The 20,119-nt window shown below is 36.2% G+C and overlaps 1 protein-coding gene across 3 annotated transcripts in view; it reads left to right on the forward strand.

Moving 5' to 3' along the window:
* Positions 1–20,119, forward strand: part of ERBB4 (erb-b2 receptor tyrosine kinase 4) — a 1,387,693-nt gene that overhangs the window by 1,032,529 nt on the left and 335,045 nt on the right. For all 3 annotated transcript variants that reach the window (XM_043992847.1, XM_043992848.1, XM_043992846.1), the window contains exon 15: positions 12,413–12,567. In XM_043992847.1, coding sequence (XP_043848782.1) covers positions 12,413–12,567 — 155 coding nt within the window. The remainder of the gene's footprint in view (positions 1–12,412; positions 12,568–20,119) is intronic.

The raw sequence follows: 20,119 nt of genomic DNA on the forward strand, positions 1-20,119 counted from the left end.
CCACAAGTGTTCTTTTTAATCAGTTCTTTCTATAGGGGTGAATATTAAGCTTCCTCATTAGTTCCTTGGGATTGTCTTGGATCATTGCACTGCTGAGAGTAGTTAAATCATTCACAATTGCTCATTGAACAATACTGCTGTCACTATGCACAATGTCCTCCCAGCTCTGCTCACTTCACTATACATTGATGTTCATTAGTCTTTCCAGGTTTTTCTGGGATCATCCTGTTTGTCATTTCCTGTAGCACAAGTCCATTCCACTACAATCATATAACACAGCTTTTTCCATCATCCCTCAATTGATGGACATTCCCTTGATTCTCAATTCTTAGCCTCCACCAAGAGTTGCTATAAATATTTTTTGTACAATTTTTCCCCCTTTTCTCTTTTTCATGATTACTATTGTTAACTGTTTCCCTTCTATCCTGTTCCCTTCCCCATGATATTTATTCTATTATCCATCTTCTTTCATCCTATCACTCTTCAAAAGGGATTTGCTTCTGTCTGTCCCCTCCCCCACTCTGCCCTTCCTTCTTTTGCCCATCTTTCTTTATCCCCTTCCGCTCCTATTTTCCTGAAGGGTTAGAGAGATTACTCCACCCAATTGAGTGTGTACATTATTCCCTCCTTCAGCCAATTCTAATGAGATTGAGGTCTTTGAGCTAATTTTGATGAGTGCGAGGCTCATTTACTGCCCAGATTAAATAGATTACTCCACCCAGCTGGGTGTGTCTATTAGTCCCTCACTGAGGCAGCTCTGATGAGTTTAAGATCTTTGAGCCTTTTCTGATGAGTGTAGAATTCATTTACTGCCCTGCTCCTCTCCCATCTCTTCCCCAACTCCATAAGACTTTTCCTGTTACTTTCATGTAGGATGCTTCTGCCCTTCCCCCTCCCCCAATGAATTCCTTTCACCCCTCAATTTAACCCTAAAGATGTTATCGTCTAGGTAAGTGACACAGTGGACAAATCATCACCCCTGGACCCAGGGGGAATCCCAGCCAAAACCTGGCCTCAGACACAAGACAGTCGCCCACTGTATGACCCCAGGTATGTTCCCCAGATTCAATTTTTTTTTATGGTTCTCTAGGGTCTTGTATTTGAAAGTCAAATTTGCCATTCAGTTCAGGTCTTTTCATCACAAATATCTGAAAGTCTTCTTTTTCATTAAAGTCTCATTTTTTCCGCTGAAAGATATTGCTGAGTTTTGCTGGGTAGGTGATTCTTGGTTGTAATCCCATTTCCTTTGCCCTTTGGAATATCATATTCCATGCCCTCCGGTCCTTTAATGTAGAAGCTGCTAGATCTTGTGCTATCCTGACTGGGGCTCCACAGTACTTGAATTCTTTCTTTTTGGCAGCTTGCAATATTTTCTCCTTGACCTGAGAGCTCTGGAATTTGGCTATAATATTCCTAGGAGTTTTCTTTTGGGATCTCTTTCTGGAGGTGATTGGTGGATTTTTTCAATTTCTATTTTAGCTTCTTCTTCTAGAATTTCAGGGCAATTTTCCCTGAGAATATCTTGGAAGATGGTGTCTAAGCTCTTTCTTTGATCATGGTTTTCAGGTAGACCAATAATTTTCAAATTATCTCTCCTGGACCTATTTTCCAGGTGAGCAGTTTTTCCCAGAAGATATTTTTTATTCATTTGGATTTGCTTTATTGTGTCTTGGTTTCTCATAAAGTCACTGGCTTTCCATTTGTTCAATCCTAATTCTTAGGCAATTATCTTCATCAGAGAGCTTTTGTACCTCCTTTTCCATTTGACTTTTCAAGCTGTTGACTTTTTTCTCATGTCTTTCCTGCATCCCCCTCATTTCTCTTTCCATTTTTTCCTCTACCTCTCTAACTTTATCTTCAAAGTCCTTTTTGAGCACCTCTATGGCCTGAGACCAATTCGTATTTTTCTTGGAAGCTTTAGATATAGGGGCCCTGATGTTGACATCTTCCTCTGAGGGTGCCCCTGAGCTGGTGCTTCAGCTGATTCAGAGGCTCTGGGGGTCTCCTTCTCTGGTAAGGACTTCCTGAGACTGGATCTGTGTCAGGGTGACTGTGGGGTTGGGCCCGATTCCTGTATCAGCACAGCAGCTCCCTCCTTCTGACCTTCCAAGCCGCTCTTGGTTAGAAGATGATTTCAGCACATTCTTCTGTGAGTTTTGCTGCTCCTGGCATTTTCCTATGACCTTATTTGGATGTTTTTTGGAGCGATTGTGTCATGAGTTTGGGAGTTCACTGCCTTTCCTCCGCAATCTTGGCTCCGCCCACAGTAAAAATCAGTGGTAAGGTTTTAGAGCCTAGAAGAACTGGGAGGTCAAACCAGTTGATCTAGTGTGCCCCCTCACATTTTATTCTGAATTTTTATGGTCTGAGAAAGAGACAGTTCTGAAGCTGCATGAATGCTAGAGCTGATTGTATTAATGCAGAGATACAAAAGTAGGCAGCTAAGTATCAGGTGCATTCAGGAAGATCTGAATCCAGCCTCAGACATAGTTGTGTGTTAGTGGTCAAGACACTTAATTTCTCTAAGCCTTAAATTCCTTATTTGTAAAATGAGGGTGTTTGTACTCAAAGTCCTTTAAGATGTCTCAATCTGTGACTCTATGGCTCTTATAACATTTTATCTGAGGCAAAAATCTAAGAAAAGGAAGCTTTGAGAGGGAATTCTCAAAGGTCACTTACCTAATGAAGGGTATTTTAGCCAAAACACAGGCTTCTTTTTTTTTTTTAATACTTCACAAGCACACTGATTCTCTAAATCACACTTTCTTTTTCTTTTTTTTTTGTTGTTTTTGTTTTTGTTTTTTGCAGGGCAATGGGGGTTAAGTGACTTGCCCAGGGTCACACAGCTAGTAAGTGTCAAGTGTCTGAGGACAAATTTGAACTCAGGTACTCCTGAATCCAGGGCTGGTGCTTTATCCACTGTGCCACCCTAAATCACACTTTCAATGGAAAGAACACAGAACTCAGGATGTAAATTCAAATTCCATATCTACTACTTCATTGCTATGTGATATTGGATCAGAACTTACTCTCTCTGAGCCTCAGTTTCCTCATTTAAAAATAATAAAGATGATAGAGTAGATTGACTATATGGTTTTTGCTGGTTCAACAGTTATTCTGTGAACCTAGCACCTCGTTTTGGGGAGCACTCAAGATTTCTTCCACCATGCCCTCAAAACGTCTTCATCCTGGAACCTCACTCCAGTCCTAGAGTGCACACATTGGAAGTATCTTCCACCCCTATGTCCTTTAAAACTTATTGGTTGGCTCTAGGTAAGAAATTCCATATAAGGAAGGTACTAGACCTAGTCTTGTCTTTATGCTTCTCTGGTCTACATCCCAGACTCTATATCAAGGCTCCCCCACTCACCCACATATGCCTATAAATTTTTTTTAAGCTTTTTCTTCTCCCATTAGAATGAATGTTCCTTGTCGGCCAGGACTGACTCGCTTTCTGCCTGTATTTGTAATCCCACTAGTTAGCATAATGTTTGGGGCATAGTAAACTTTTAAAAAATTTATTAATTTATTCATTCCTTCATTTTTTCATTCCTTCATTCATTTTTGGTGGGGTGATGAGGGTTAGGTGACTTGCCCAGGGCCACACAGCTAGTGTCAACTGTCTGAGGTGGATTTGAACTCAGGTCCCCCTGAATCCAGAGCTGATGCTTTATCCACAGCAGCACCTAGCTTCCCTCTCCTAATAAACTCTTAATTGGCAAGAGCATCTGGAAGAGATAAAGACATTCAGTGCTTTTTATAACTAAGGCTGGAAGGAATTGATACGAAGAGACAGATAATCATGTGGTGTCCTAAAGTAACCATAGTGATGGTGTCCCATTTATTTGTTTGTCATGTGATGCACAGATTCAAATGGAGTAGAGACAGAGACCAAGAGACAGAGACAGATGCAAAACTATAAAGGAGAAAAAAAGTTGAGAGACAAGAGAAAAATAAATAGTTTTCTAAATCTTTTTTAGATACGGGTTTTGATTACTTATCAGAGAGAAATGGTACTTCTTTACTTAGAGATATACAGTCTGAACTTCCTGGCTTTCAGCCAATCCTCAGATGGTGATCTAGATTTTTGAGTTAAGAGGTGGCCTGGAGTCAAAGATAAGGAGAGGATATTGTCTCCACTTCCATTTTCACTCATCATGTTTATCGGTTGCTTCAAAGCACTTAGGTTCTTTGGGGGTTTAAATTGAAATGATCAAAGTGTAAGTATGTAGAATCAAATCTATAGACATCTGAGTTGCTTTGAATTTCTTTTTTATGGTAATGAAATTGGAATTTAGTTTCTTTTTTCTTTGATTTTTTTAGCATTTTTTTCAATTTTTTCATGTTTAGAAATCCACTTATGCTTTTAAAAAAAAATTCATACTTATCTAAATCACATTTTTAGAAACATTTAGAAAACAAGGAAGATAGAACAGACATTACTGATCATACTTAAAGCTCAAATGCAAATGGAATTTGAGTTTAATGTCCATATTACCTTTGTCTCTTTTGCCCAGCTGGTTCATTTTTATATTATATGATTCTTAATCCAGAACAGAAAAAAATCCAATTGACTCATAGTAAGCCTTTTTTCCCCCCAAGCTCAGCAAGAAGACATCAGCAAGTCTATTGTCTTGTAGGATAAGTTAGGTGTACCACTGTGCATACTTGTGCAGCAAATGATTTCTTTTAATAGGCAAAAATATGTGCCTAACTTGCCCAAGAGGAGGTGTTAAAACTGGAAGCATGAAAACTGTACTTTTTAGGTAAAAGGTAAGAAGTCATCATTAGCATTCTCTTCACGATGAATCGTTATTTGCATTCACAGACTAGGCATTCTTTAAGCTATGAGAAGTGGGGCCTGTAGGGTAGCTAGATGGCACAGTGGACAGAGTGCCAGTCCTGGAAGTAGGAAGACTCGTCTTCCTGAATTCAAATCTGACCTCAGACACTAACTAGTTTTGTGACCGTGGGCAAGTCACTTAGCCCTGCTTGCCTCAGTTCCTCATCTGTAAAATAAACTGGAGAGGGAAATGGCAAACCATTCCAGTATCTTTCAGTATCTTCGCCAAGAAAACACCAAATGGGTTCACAAAAAGTTGGTCATGACTGAACAATGGCTACAAAATTTACTGAGAAGATATAGAAAGATTAAAAAAAAGCTCCTGAAGTCAGAAGCCCATGTTCAATTACTAATTTTATCACTGAAGAGCATGGGCTCAAACTTAAAGTTGCTGGCACAAAAATTCCTTCTACCAAGTCCATTTCTGAGTCCAGCATACCCAATTGAACAGTGTGTCTCTTGCTTGAAAGATAGTCTTTGGGCTATCAGAGAGATTTACTGTTGGATTGAGTCAAACATGTTAATTTTCAGAGCTGGCTCAGCTGCTGTGGATACCAGCACACTCTGTTATAGATTCTAGATTGTAGAACTCTTTTTGTTCTTCATAACTTTAGAAACCTACAGTTGTGAGCTAGTCTCTTTTATCTCTAATACTATCCAGAAAGAAACCCTAAAAGAGACCAAAGAAACTAGGGTTATCCCACATTCACTACCACACGGTTAAATAAGTGATTAGATAAGGCAGCCAGTGACAGCACCTACTAACTCTATTCAGAGGCTTAAAACCATATATGATTACTTTCTCAAAAAAGAAAGAAAGAGAACTTTCATTTTTCTGCTTCAGTATAAAAAACTGAGTTTCAGCTCGGCCGCCAATCAAAAGGCTTTTCATCATCACACAGTAAGCAATCTATTTAAAGGACTCCTTCACCGGCTTTTAATAGGGGTAGAATCCCTATATGTCACAGTACCATATATTTCCATAATCAGGAACCCCAAAGCCCCATGAAGATTCATATCAGGCAGTAGTGTATTATTCATGATTAAAGGTCCCTAACGGTCAGTCCCCATTCAAGTAAGTATACACTAAATATATAATGGGGGGAGACAAAATATATTAGTGTTCAGCTACAGGGACGATGGAAATAAACAGAAGTCCTAAGGGTGTACCAGAGAGTCAAAGATCCATTGAGTTGTCTTCCTTGTGAGCATTGTGGTTGGTGGGGGATCTGAAGAGGATTGGCCCACCATTGTTGGGAAAGAGTAAAGGAGAACAAGTTTCATCACACTTTGAATTTCAAAAGAAATTAGGAATTCTAAGAGGTCTTAATATGTTCAAAGCACGAGGCACCACCTTTACAAAGGCTCAGAGCTGGAAGATGGAATGTTATATATGGAATTTTGAAAGAGGCTACTTCAGCTAAAATGTAGAGTTTGGGAATGGTGGTAATATGTGATAAGATTAGAAAAGTTTTGAGTGATGCTATATTGGGCTTTCAATCTAATACTATGGATAGACTGCAATACAAATTAAATATTTTGTAGATCCATTCCCTCCTTCAATTTTTAAAAATCCTTTTGCTTTGTGTCAAGGTAGAAAATGAAAAAGAACTATAAGAAAGAGTGTAGAAGAATATAAACCAACAATGTTGGGGAATCTATTATTTTATACATTACACAGAAGAAATTGTGATATAATAGAGGACACTTCCCATCTTTATGACCATGGACTTTTAACCTCTCAGTGTCCCAAGCCGCCATAATCTTTGGAAAATAATATGACTTTGGGGGCAGCTAGGTGGTGCAGTAGATAAAGCATCGGCCTTGGATTCAGGAGGACCTGAGTTCAAATTTGGTCTGAGACACTTGACACTTACTGGTTGTGTGACCTTGGGCAAGTCACTTAACCCTCATTTCCTCACCCCCCCAAAAAAAGTTAAAAAAAAAGAAAATAATAGAGCTTTGAAAAATGATAAGTAACTGAAGAGTTACAATTATAATTAGTGGAATAAGTGTCTACATTTAGAGTACCCTATACAGATGAAATCACAGTTCATTCATCTTTCACCCCACCAAAAAAAAAATTATCCATATATAATCAATGGGTGGAAGTTGTAGTGAGTAAAGAAAGTAAGGAAAAATCCAAGAAAGGAAAAATCTTAACCTTTAGGCTTCCGCAAAATTGGAATGAACTACCTTGCTTCTGAGGGAGTTTGTACTTATTAGATGCTTTCAGGTGGAGGCTGATTGATGTTTGGGGAGTTCTCATTCAGATCCTGACTGGATTAGATGGTCTTTGATGTCATTTCCAATTCTAAGATTTTATGATATTATTATTTACTATTTTAGACCAATGGGAAACATTGCTCAAGTTCTTTGGGAAATTTGAATTCTTCTTATCACTTTGAAATATCATTTCTAACTTATCACTGGTAAAAAGCAATTACCATTATAGAAACTGAAAAAAAATAAACAAAGCAAAACACCAAAGCTACTTGAACTAAACCCCACTAGGTCTCTTTAAGTGCACAGTCATGCCAGAAAGGCAAAAGTGATTTAGTCTTATAAATTTATTTAGAAACTGGTAGAGACAGTGTAAAAAAACTTACTTCATAAATGAAAGATCAAAAATTTACAAAATCTCATAGAGGGAACTTTAGCATCCATTTATATTGTATATTATACAACATAATGCCTCAACATATTAGTAATATTACACATAATATATTATAATAATATAAGTCTATAAATATATAATAAATATGTGATACACAACTATATAATGTACCATAATAATACATAAAGTAACATATATAATATGATGACTGTAATATGATAAAATGCTATTATTCATTATATTATACTGGGTTCATTGGTTGTTGGTCCTTCATTCTTGAAGAAGACCAAAATGACATCACTATATCAGAGTCAAGTTACAGTGTATCCGACTGTGGATGATTAGACCATTATGAGTTCAGAGTGTCTACCACAGGTTGGGCACAAATAATCCACGTGAACGGCATCCAGTGGCAAGACAGAGTCAAGATGACTAGTGATGGCTGTAGATTCAGTGGATAACCTTGGCATCTAACCAAGCTCTAGGTGCTCCCCAGCACTTGCTTCAGTTGCCGTCATGGCCATTGGAACAAATCCTTCTCATCCGCCCATACCACCAGGGGAATTCGTCACATGCTTAGGGTAGAAACCCCCCTTACTCACCAATGGGTTTAAGACCCCTCTGTTACCCTCAACCTGGTTTATCCTCTCTGCCAAAATGGTTTGCTGGGGTGTGGCCACTGTGAAGACTACAGCTTCTTGGAGTCACAGGTGAGAGTTAAGTGGATCAAGTAGAAGCAGTCCTGAAAAGGGCTCAGCAGCATTCACACCAGAAGTATTAGTCTTCCCTAAACACACCCAACACCTCATATTGTACTTATAATATATAATAATATATATTTGTGTGGGTTACCCATTCACTCAAACTCATCCATTATTTCATTATTTGAAAAATTGATTTTCTAATGTAGCCTTCAACATTTTTGGATAGCTCTTATTGTAAGAAGAAAAAAAAAACATTTCCCTCTTACATCGATTAAACTTGCATCAAACTTACATCAAGATTTTTTTTTTTTGGTGGGGCAGTGAGGGTTAAGTGACTTGCCCAGGGTCACACAGCTAGTAAGTGCCAAGTTTCTGAGGCCGGATTTGAACTCAGGTCCTCCTGAATCCAGGGCCAGTGCTTTATCCATTGTGCCTCCTAGCTGTCCCCTCCCCTTTTTTTTTAAACAACATCTAACTCTTGGGGTTTTTTTCTCTGGAGGTCAGACTAAATAAGTCCAACCTCTCTTCTATATAATACCCTTTCAAATATTAGAAGACAGGTGATATATCCTTTCCATTCCAAACATTTTCAGTTTCTCCAACTAGTCTTTCTATGATAGAGATTTATAGTCCTTTACCATTCTGATTACCTTTCTCTATAAGCTTTCTATCTTATCATTATACTTTTTAAAATGTGGTATATAAAACTGAACATAGTATTTTGCATGTTATATGACCAGGAAAGACTGCCTCAGGATGATTACCTGCTTATACTTGGCACATATAATTGTCTTAAAGTAACCCAAGGTCAAATTAGCCAGACAAAAAATAGAATTTGGCCAAAAAGAGCAGCATGGCTTGAACATAGTTTATGTGAAAGAAATCTGGAGATTTTAGTGGTTTACAAGCTCAGTATCCAACAACAGTCAACAAAGCAAATGTGAATTTAGGCTATAGAAAGAAAAGTTTAGTATCCATATTAGAGAGATGCATCTCAAGTATGTGCTCACATTTTAGAAAGGATATTGATAAGATGCAGTTCCTCCAGAGAAGGACAATAAGAATGGTAGAGGGTCAAAAATCCAGACCATAATACAAAGACTACTTGAGTGAACTTGGGATGCCTAGCTTAGAGAAGAAATAAGAGCTGCCTTCTAGTACTTGAAGAACTGTCATGTGAAAGAGGGATTAGATTTGTTCTTTTTGAGTGCATGAGAAACAAAACAAAAAAGAGCAATAAATGGATGTTGCAAAAAGTCAGGTTCAAACTCAATGTAGGGAAAAGCTTTATAACACTTAGAGGCATTTAAAAGTAAATATGGTGGCCTTCGCAAGTAGTGGGGGTTTCTTCTTTTGGGGTCTTTAAGCAAAAGCTGGATAATTGCTTCTCAGAAATATTGAATGGGACATTTAAAAAAGGGAACTATCTTTTGTCTCTAACAGCCTTTTTAAATGGTATTTTATTTATTTTTCCCAATTACATGTAAATATAGTTTTCCATATCTTTTTTTTTTGGGTGGGGCAATGAGGATTAAGTGACTTGCCCAGGGTCACACAGCTAGTAATTGCCAAGTGTCTGAGGTCAGATTTGAACTCAGGTCCTTCTGAATCCAGGGCTGGTGCTTTATCCACTGCGCCACCTAGCTGCCTGAAATATAGTTTTCAACATTCATTTTTGTAAGATTTTGAGTTCCAAATTTTTCTCCCTCCCTCTCTCCCCTACCCCTTCCTGAAGTCAGCAAGCAATCTGATCTGTTATACATTACAATCAAGTTAAACATAACTCCACATTATTCATGTTGTGAAAGAAGAATCAGAACAAAAGGAAAAACACACAAGAAAGAAGAAACAACCAAAAACATGAAAAATTATGCTTCAGTCTGCATTCAGACTTCATAAAACTTTTTCTGGACATGGAGAGCATTTTCCATCATGAGAATTTTGGCATTGTCTTGGATCATTTTATTGCTGAGAGAGCTAAGTCTATCACAGTTGGTCATCACACAATGTCTAGCAGTCTTTGATCCTTTGAAGATTATAAGCAGACTTACCTTACAAAGCAAGAGAAAGATTCAGTAAACTAGACACCGGATTCAACTGAACTATATTAGTTAGAGCGGAAGCAGAGATAGAGGCAGAGATTAAATTGAAGGGAAAATAACCAATAGATGTGACATCGAATATTTGTCAACATTTCTAGGGGTAAATTGTCATCAGTCATTATAGTGGAGCCCCTATATTTAGACTCTTCAAACACCTTTATCCCTGATGTACCAAAAGAAGAATTGGAAATATTTTTAAGAGAATGAAATTGGTTTAAGTTACTTTGAGTTCTGAGAGTTACTCTAGTTATGAGATTCTGTGAATTTCCTATTTACCATTCTAGGCCACAAACAAATACCATTTGTTTAGTGCTTAGAGTTAAGGAGAAAAAAAATGAACTACTTCTTTTTACTAATTTTGTCTACTCACTACTTTCAAATATCACCATTTCCAAAAGAATTTTAACTGATACTGTTATGAAAACAAGGAATCCAAAAGATCCCCATTCTCTCTTGAGCCAGAAAATACCAAATATCTTTTCTGAGTGCAAAGACATATCAGTCATTATAACTGGACCAGACAAAGCACATGCAGAAATATATTCTGGAGGCAGAAGATTTTTGGAGATACCAAAGAACTGAATTTCAACATATCTAAAAGAAGAGAAAATCCCAAATAATTGGAAACAAATAGGTATAATAATTGAGAAGACTATTTAAAATAGAAAAAAAAAACAATGGAGAGGACTTCAATAACTAACCCACATATCTACTTTCTTCTCTTTATAAGAGTTTTATGTACATTTTCTACCAGTGGTTTGATATTATCCTGGCAAAAATCCAAGAAAAGCTTTCTTTCTTTCATTTTTTAAAATTTGAGTTTTCTTGGACAATATGATTAATATGGAAATGTTTTACATGATTGCACATGTATAAACTATATCAAATTGCTTACCAATTAGGGAGGGGGTGGGGCAGGGCAGGAGTGAAAGATATAATTTGGAAATCAAAACTTTTTTAAAAAATTAAAATTGTAATATGCAATTAAGAAAAGAAAATACAAGAAAGGAGACAGATTTAAGTAAATGATTTTGTACATCACACCTGATCCTTAAAGTCACACAGTTTATGGATATCTATCTATCTATCTGTCTGTCTGTCTATCTATCTATCAATATGGTATCCCACAGTGTCTTTCAATAAAGTAGAGGAAAATTCAATGAAATAGAACAACATTTTACTTTAAGGAGTTTTTTTTTCTGACAAGTTTTCTCCCAAGTATAGGAAGAGATTTCTAGGAAAATCTGATAGGTATGACCCCAAAGATAACTTGTTACTTGCTCTTTTTGAGAGCCCTGGAAATAACAACAGCACGTCCTGCCCCAACTATTGTCCCTGCTTCTAGTCCAGGACTGTAGAACCTTAAGGACCAAAGGATCTTCTATGTGACCGAAAGCCAACACTTATTTGTCTTGTCTTCTCTGATTAAAATATGAGCTCCTAGATAACAGGGACTATCTTGCTTTTCTGTTTGCATTGCCAGCATTTAGTAAGTAGTATTTTAAACATATTATGTGCTTAGTGCTTTTTTGTGATTTTTTTTCATTCATCGTCAAGATCTAGCATGTTTCACATAAGGAAACAGTTTCCATTTTAGTACTTTAGCAACTATTTTCAGGGTCCTTACTTTCCATTTCAGAATTGTAATGATGGTGATTGAAATGGCCTCAGAACAAATGTAGTATTGCCAGATGTTGTTACTGTCTAATGTTACTGTCAAATTGTCATGCAAAGAAAATGCTGTTATTCTTCATCCCATTGAATTGATCACTTGTCATTCTAGTCAGTTAATATTGGGGACAAAACAAGGAAAATTGTGAGAAGAGAAGCTAAATTTGTATCCATAACATGGATTCAAGTAATGTTGATAACGAAGAACAATTGTAAATATTCCAAAACCAAAACTTGATATATAGGATATACATATAAATCCTCTAAAGGTCATATTTGAAGTAAGGCATCCCAAGAACTATCTGGGTATCTTTCATTAGAATTAATTGTCTTCACATAGATAAATTTATATTAATTATTTTGGAAATGTAGTCTGGTTTCTTTGAGAATAAAATGCCTAATGTCTAGCAAGCCAGTTTCCTGTAGTAATTTCAGAAGAAAGCTCATCCATTTTTCTTTCTCCTCTCATTTGCAGGGACCAGATAACTGTACCAAGTGTTCTCATTTTAAAGATGGCCCAAATTGTGTGGAAAAATGTCCTGATGGATTACAGGGGGCTAATAGCTTTATATTCAAATATGCTGACCAGGACCATGAATGCCACCCTTGTCACCCAAACTGCACCCAAGGGTAAGTTTTCCCAAGGGCTAAATTTCGACTTTGTAAATGTGAAAGGCTAGAGGCTTTAAATTGGCCAGAAGATACATTTTCTACTAATTTTGCAATGCTTTTCATCCTAGGCTCTAATATTGTATTATTTCTGATGCTTTGAGTTTAGAAATCCATTGAAGTGAGAAAATAGATTAGAGAGCTTTTCTCACATGAAATTATTTTTTATTCCATGATAGTCAATGTAGGCCCAATATAACTTGGACCTCTCAAGAATTTGATAGTCATCCTTCATTATGTAATTGTCTAACAATAGGTGTTTGGGTTTTTTTTTTTTTTTTTGGTTTGTTCATTTGCTTGGTTTTTTAAAATAATTTAAGCAGAGATTTAAGAGAACAGACATAATATAAAATGGGAAAAGTGGCATTATGTTCAACTAATTGGTCCTTGAAGATGGGGCAACTGAATAAAAATCTCCTATTATGGAAGGGTTTCCAGTTAAAACTGAATAACTTTTTTTTTTCTAAGGAGATTGTGGAAGGGCTGTAATTCTTCAGGTGGGTTTGAGCCTCTGAGTTCCTTTCTGTGAGTTGACAATGATATTTTTGGAATGTTGATTTTTTGACAAATCTTGGCTAAAGAATACAGTATCCTTTTTTGTCATAGATGTTTTTCAGTGAAGAATTATCCCTTTGATCCAGAGCTTTGACCAACTCCTTCAGGATAAGTGGGAATGACAGATGAAAGAGAGAAACTTGACGAAACAGAAATGTTTTTTTAAAAAAACAAGACCCAGACACTTACATTATTTAAAGACAATTTTAATCTCATATTATCTTATAACCTTGAATTTCTTTTTAGTGATATATTAAGCTTAAAGATATGTCTCCCTCTATCTTCATTCAGTCAATAAGATGCATTGTACAATGACTATCAGCTTCCCATACACTTGCTTAAGAATATATGTTGGGGCAGCTAGATGGCGCAGTGGATAGAGCACCGGCCCCAGAGTCAGGAGTACCTGAATTCAAATCCGGCCCCAGACACTTAACACTTACTAGCTGTGTGACCCTGGGCAAGTCACTTAACCCCAATTGCCTCACTAAAAAAAAAAAAAAAAGAATATATGTTAATCTGTTTTGGGGAGATTATATTTGTATGTATATATGTATGCATGTATATATATATATATGTGTGTGTGTGTGTGTGTGTGTGTGTGTGTGTGTGTGTGTGTGTGTATAGCTATACCCAAACTTTGTTTAAGAAATTTTCTTGAACTCCATCTAGGCAACAATGACCCAGAAAAACAAGGAGAAACTTGACCATAAAACCACTCCCAAAGAATCAGAAAATAAAAAAAAAAACTATAGAAGAAAAAAATATATATATACAAATAAAATTTGAAGCAATAATTTCACCCACCTGTTAAAAGGCAACAGCCTATAGGATTTATTTATAGTAGTGCCTTTTCCCCATTTCCTTCTAAAACCAACTTATTCTCTACCTGAGTTCCCCCACCACTCCCAATCTATAACACAAGTCCTTCTCCTGGTGCTGTGGACATATTATCTCTGGCAGGTAAGTAGGAGAATCCATCAAGAACTTCTGTGGCAATTTAATGACCAACTGGTAAGGGGATATTGCAGAAACTAAGCAACCAACTTCATCTACTGCCAGAGGAAAAGACATCCATTTTGAGGTGTTTCAACCATTTCCTACAGGATGAACCTCAGCAGCTTAAGTCTTTAAAAGGTAGAGCAATAAAAACCCTGCCATTCAAGTTCAGTCCAGCTAAGCTACCTTTGTCAGTTCACTGATTACTGTGTGCTAGCACAGAGAATTGTGGAGACTGAAATCATCGTAAAGAAGCCTTTCATTGAGGAAGCTAAGAAGCGATAAATGGGTACTAGCATGGATGTGTGTTTCGTGAGTGTGCATTTCACTTGAGCTAAAATGTTTCCTGAAAAACAACTGGTACCTTTGGAAAGGGAGGATAGAGTCAGCAGAGGGTGTGGGGGGGGGGGGGGCGCGTGTGTTAGGAAGAGGGAACTTTGCTTGCTAAAATAATCATCCACAAGAGGGTTTTATTGTTTTGCAGCTAAAATTAAACCGGTAAATTATTCAATATAATGTTGATGTCAACAGCTGTTGCCATTCAAAATGAGACCTTTTGCTGCTTTTGCAAATCTAATTACAATGGAGCCATTAGGGAAATGAAAGTGAGATCACAGAGACACAGCCTGGATCTGTTGCTGATGTGTCTTCCTCCCAGCTCCTTTAAATCACAGTTATGTAATAAAGGGAAATACATATAGGCGGGAAGATAGAAGGAGGAAACTGTGAAAAAGAGATCGTTTTCTCTGAACGGCAAGATCTTGGATCCTGGCCAGGAGGAAGGATGAAGGTGTATTACAGAACAAATCCCAAAAGCTCACCTGGCAACTGTAAGCAAATAGAAAGGAACCAGCCTTCAGCAGTGTGATGCTACAGAGTTGTGGGCAGATAGAATTGGAATGCATCATGTTCAAGAACATATTCCTAAGTAGAGTCTCTAATGATTGATTCAACCCTGTGTGTTTTTCATTTGCATTTTAGCCTTAGGCACCCCCTTCTTCTAGCAGCTTCCCTGGTGCCTAGGATCACTGAATTCAGACAAGTGAATCAAGCTCCAGACTCTGATTTTTGGACTTAGAGTTCCCATTTCTGCTCTGTTACTGGCCAGTATTCTACTTCAAAAGCTTTTGATGAAATACATTTTATAGAGAATCTTTCTTTTGCAAACTAAGTATATAATGCCATGTTATCCCATGTTAAAATCACAGAGGCTTTGCTCAGGTGATGCATAGTGACAATTTTCATTTTGAAATGTGTTTAATAACCTGAAAAGTTCTACCTGACCTTAGAGATTCAAGGTATAAGCTTTCTAGGCCACCTTATCCTATAGCCACCAGCATCTCTTTTATAAGTCTCAAAAGTACCAGTTTAATAATCCAAAAACTAATGGCCTTTTCATCACATTTTTGAAAGAAAATATTCACCTTTAATTTTTTAATGACACTCAAAAATCAAAATCATCTAAATGAAATCTAAAAAGCACTTACTCCACTAAAGTTATGTTCAATGTGATGGTCATAATGAGTGCTTCAGATGAAATGTGTGTATGTATGTATGTATATGTATATTTAAATACATCCAAATTTTTTACTACATTGATGAAGTACTCCTTTTATTGACTCAGGTATTAGCTTTCCATGCTTAGTAGGTGGTTTCATGAACAAAAGTTTCATCACCAAAATTTGAGCCTTCCCTAATTTATCTAGGTAGGCCCTTGAATTTATATGGACAAATATAGACATATACATACATATACACATACAAGCATCAAGCCCTGTTCTGAAATATTTCTCTATTAGTAGTTTTCCTTAACTGAGATGCACCCAGAGTCACCTACATGTCATACTTATATGTATACTGAAGCATCCCAGTAACAAATTTACTATATATTTCCACTGTCATAGAAGAAGTATTGCACAAAGTCCAAATGGAGAAGATCCCCCATGGGTAATAATAATAGCTAACAATTATAGAGAACTTTAACTTTTGCCAACACACATAGGTAGATGTAGATGCAGATATATATATGCACATATGTGTATTCATTCACCGACATGCATATATGCAAACATATTAGTATATTATATGCGATCTGCATATATGGGTATTATATACACATTCATATATCTATAAATGGCATGATATACATATGGATATAGAAATGATAGGATATACATATAGATGTAGATACCTATTTTGATCCTCAAAATAAGCCTGTGAAGATGGTACTAAAGTTATTCCTATTTTACAGGTGAGGAAACTGAGGCTGAAAGTGACTTGGCAAGTATCACACATATAGTAAATATTTTGAGTTTGAACTCAGGCTTTCTGACACTAAGTCTAATGCTCTGTCCAGGAGCCTAGCTTGTTTCTAAATACCAATAGATGGTAAAGATGTCAAGATACTCTGTCTTGTGGATGATATTGCAGTGGTTATATCAAAATCTAGAAGACTATGAATCCTTCCTACTGAGATATATGATCACTCAAAAGTGATTGCCCTAATAATCCTCCCAAGATAAATCAAGCAGATGAAAAATCCATATAATACATATTATGATAAGCTGCTGAGTGAGTGAATGATTGATTTTAATCCACTGGCACTTGTACCTTGGACAGGTAGAACTATTGGATTGCAAGCTGGGATGAGAATTTAATAGGAACAAAGGAGGCATGATATATTACATTGGGGAAATTACATGACTTTCAATGATACCAAACTGCTTCTTACAAAAACAAAAAGGTGTATCTTTCCAAGAAGATTTGTACTAATAATTCTATAGGACTATGAATCATATAACACTTTGTTCTCAGAGGAATCAAAATTGTAGTTTAACCCAAACATGACTGCAAAAATACAGTGGGTATACATGGGCTGCAGCATTATTGCTGGCAATAACATGGTTGTAACAAGAGGCATAGAATGTATCTTTTGTAGATACTTTTGTCCAAGTTCTTCAGGGATATGTCATTTCATCAGTGTCAATAATCCTTCCATGGACAGGGCATCCCCCTTGGACAAAATAGTCATCACTAGAGTCTCTATGAATTTATACAGGATAGGAGCCAGAGAACAAAAATATAGCCCTGTTACCTCCCAGCTATTGGTCAAAGCCTTTCTACCTTAGTCAAACTTTCCAGAGCTTTTATTCTGCTGGCTTAGACCTTGAAAATTGAGGACTACCTCCATGCCACTAAAAGGTATTACAATGTGTGTGTGTGTATATAGACATACACACAACACACACATATGTGTGTTTGTGTATATATGTATACACACAGTTATTCAATTATATATATATTATAAAATAGCATTATATATGTATATGTGTGTGTGTATATATATATATATATATATATGTGGTTATCTATCGTATCATCCCTCCTGCAGCTGCCAGTACTCCAATGTATCAATCTAAATGTGTTCCAACAGATATCATTCTATCCTCTAGCAATGGAGTTTACAACCCAGGCATCACTGTGTATCCTCTGTGATTCTTATTAAAATCTTCCCATAAGTTCAATGTGGTATATACACATTATGCTAAGGCCTTCTTTGAGTTAACCTGAAATCACAAGGATACAAAGAGAGCAAATAGACTTCATCATTTATTCCTTGTATTTGCTATGTGACTCCTCTGACTTTTAAATCACATTTTATAACATCTTTTACATTATATCTTTTTTCATAACTCCTTGTATGTAATCCATTATATCCCTTTTATATCCATTATATACCTCTCTGTTGCCCTTTGGGCAATATTCAGGATTTTAAACCAACTTTTCATCATCAAGGATAATCAATCGACCACATTTGAACTCTAACATCACAGGCCTGTATTGTTTATAGAGGAAATAAAAATGCCCTGAAGAAAACACATATGGGAAGAGAAAAACAACTAGACCATGTAAAGACAGAGTAGGCCCATGAGAGAGATGACACCATTTTGAGGGAATTGAGGAGTCAATTTTAAAGTATTTCAGGGAGGGGAAGAGATCAAAAGCATGGGGGAAATATTAGAATTTATTAATATCAAAAATCCCACCTTAGAGAACATCAATTGCTACCAACCTGTGCACCTATTTTCTCATAGAAATATTTTTTGTGAGAATAAACTTATACATGAATTTATTTATAAACTGTCACAACTTTCCCTAGAGAGAATGTAGTCAATTGGTCTCGTCCTCCTCCCCCCCCCTCCTCCTCTTCCTCCTCCTCCCCCTCCCCCTCCCCTTCTTTCTCCTCCTCCTCCTCTTCCTCACTTCGAAGTCACTTCAGAACACATACCAAAGTTGCTTTATGTATGAATAAATCTGTCAGTATAGAATTCCTCAGAGGAAATAGATTTATGAAAAGATATATTGTAAGAAAATTAACTCTTTTCTCCAGCTTACTTGTTAAGTTTTATGTAATTCACAGCACACATTTCTGTCTAAAATTTCTAATTCTACTGAATTTCATAGGTCCAATATCATATTATTCCAATATAACTGAAACATCTATCAAAGAAACTAGAAGGCTACCATTTAAACTCCTCCCCCTATAGTTTTGATAGATTGTTTAGGAACACAGAATTTTTGTATGGCATAAGAAACTTTGCTTCATTTATGACATTGTATCCCTGTATTTTGTACTGTAGGTAATGCTTCAAATCAATTGCTAATTTAAAATGGGATGCCAGATGTCATTAGAATCCTTCCTTTTTTTTGGAAATTCATTTGGAAATTCAGTAAAAATAAATTATGATGCCTTGCTCTAATACATTGTTGACATCCCCAAAACATAAACAATTTCTTAATATATCATTTATTTCTATTGTCAGATCAAATCACTATTTTTTCTTCAGATTTTAATATGAGGACCTGAGTTCAAATCCAGCCTCAGACACTTGATTCTTACTAGCTGTGTGACCCTGGGCAAGTCACTTAACCCCAATTGCCTCACCAAAAAAAAAAAAAGGAACCACCATAAATTAATTGGTTGTTTGCATCTCATCAGGATCTTTAATTGTTTTGAATATCAACCAACTACAGCCTTATTATATTAAATAAGGAAATCTTAATAATAATATGGAGAAAATGTGGAAAATACCTTGATACAAATTAGAGAGCTGCCAGCCTAATGCTGATCTATATAACATGTGTCTGGTACACAGATATAAGCATTGATAACCTGACCTTAAGACACCTACTGCCTGTAAGGAGCCAATCAAATCAGGTGTTTCCCCATTGCATTTACTGTATAGAATAAAAGAGACTAGTCTCTAGACATGAGGCATCTGGTAGCACACTGGATAGTGTACTTCATGTGGAGTTAGGAAGACTTGAATTCAAAATCTGCCTTAGAGACTTACTACCTGTGTGACCTTTGGCAAATCACTTCACCTCTCTTTACCTCAGTTTCCTTAAGTATAAAATGAAGATAGTGAAAATACATTTTGTCATATCTATACACACATTAGGGTTAAAAAAAAGAAAAAATACTACATTGACAAATGATAAAAAGTTCACAATAAGGCATTACATGTATTTTTTAGATAAAACTTAATTATATAGATATAGATATAGATTGAAACATCCCCTCAGCTCCTTCTGGAAATGTGTAACTTGGAATGTTTATTTCTTTTGAAGAATTGTAATGCTTCACCCAATAATTTCATTAGACTAAGTTTATTTTTTTTTCTTTTCAGCTACTTATAATATTTTCAGGTTTTTTGGTGAATTTTTTTGGACCATAAAAATTAATTAAATATACCAAGAAACTACTTTTACATACTAAACTAAGCAATGAAATAGAACCTCTTACCACTAAAGAAATATTTAAAGCTATTTTTAACATTAATTCAGAGAGATTCTCAGTATCTAACCTCCTATACTTTTCCATCCAAGTTTTATTCCAATTCAAAAAGTCTTTAAGAAATGATTACCATGTACAGTAGTTTTCTGAGGAATAGAAATT

This window comes from Dromiciops gliroides, chromosome 3 (assembly GCF_019393635.1).
Source record: "Dromiciops gliroides isolate mDroGli1 chromosome 3, mDroGli1.pri, whole genome shotgun sequence".
Taxonomy (NCBI): Eukaryota; Metazoa; Chordata; class Mammalia; order Microbiotheria; family Microbiotheriidae; genus Dromiciops; species Dromiciops gliroides.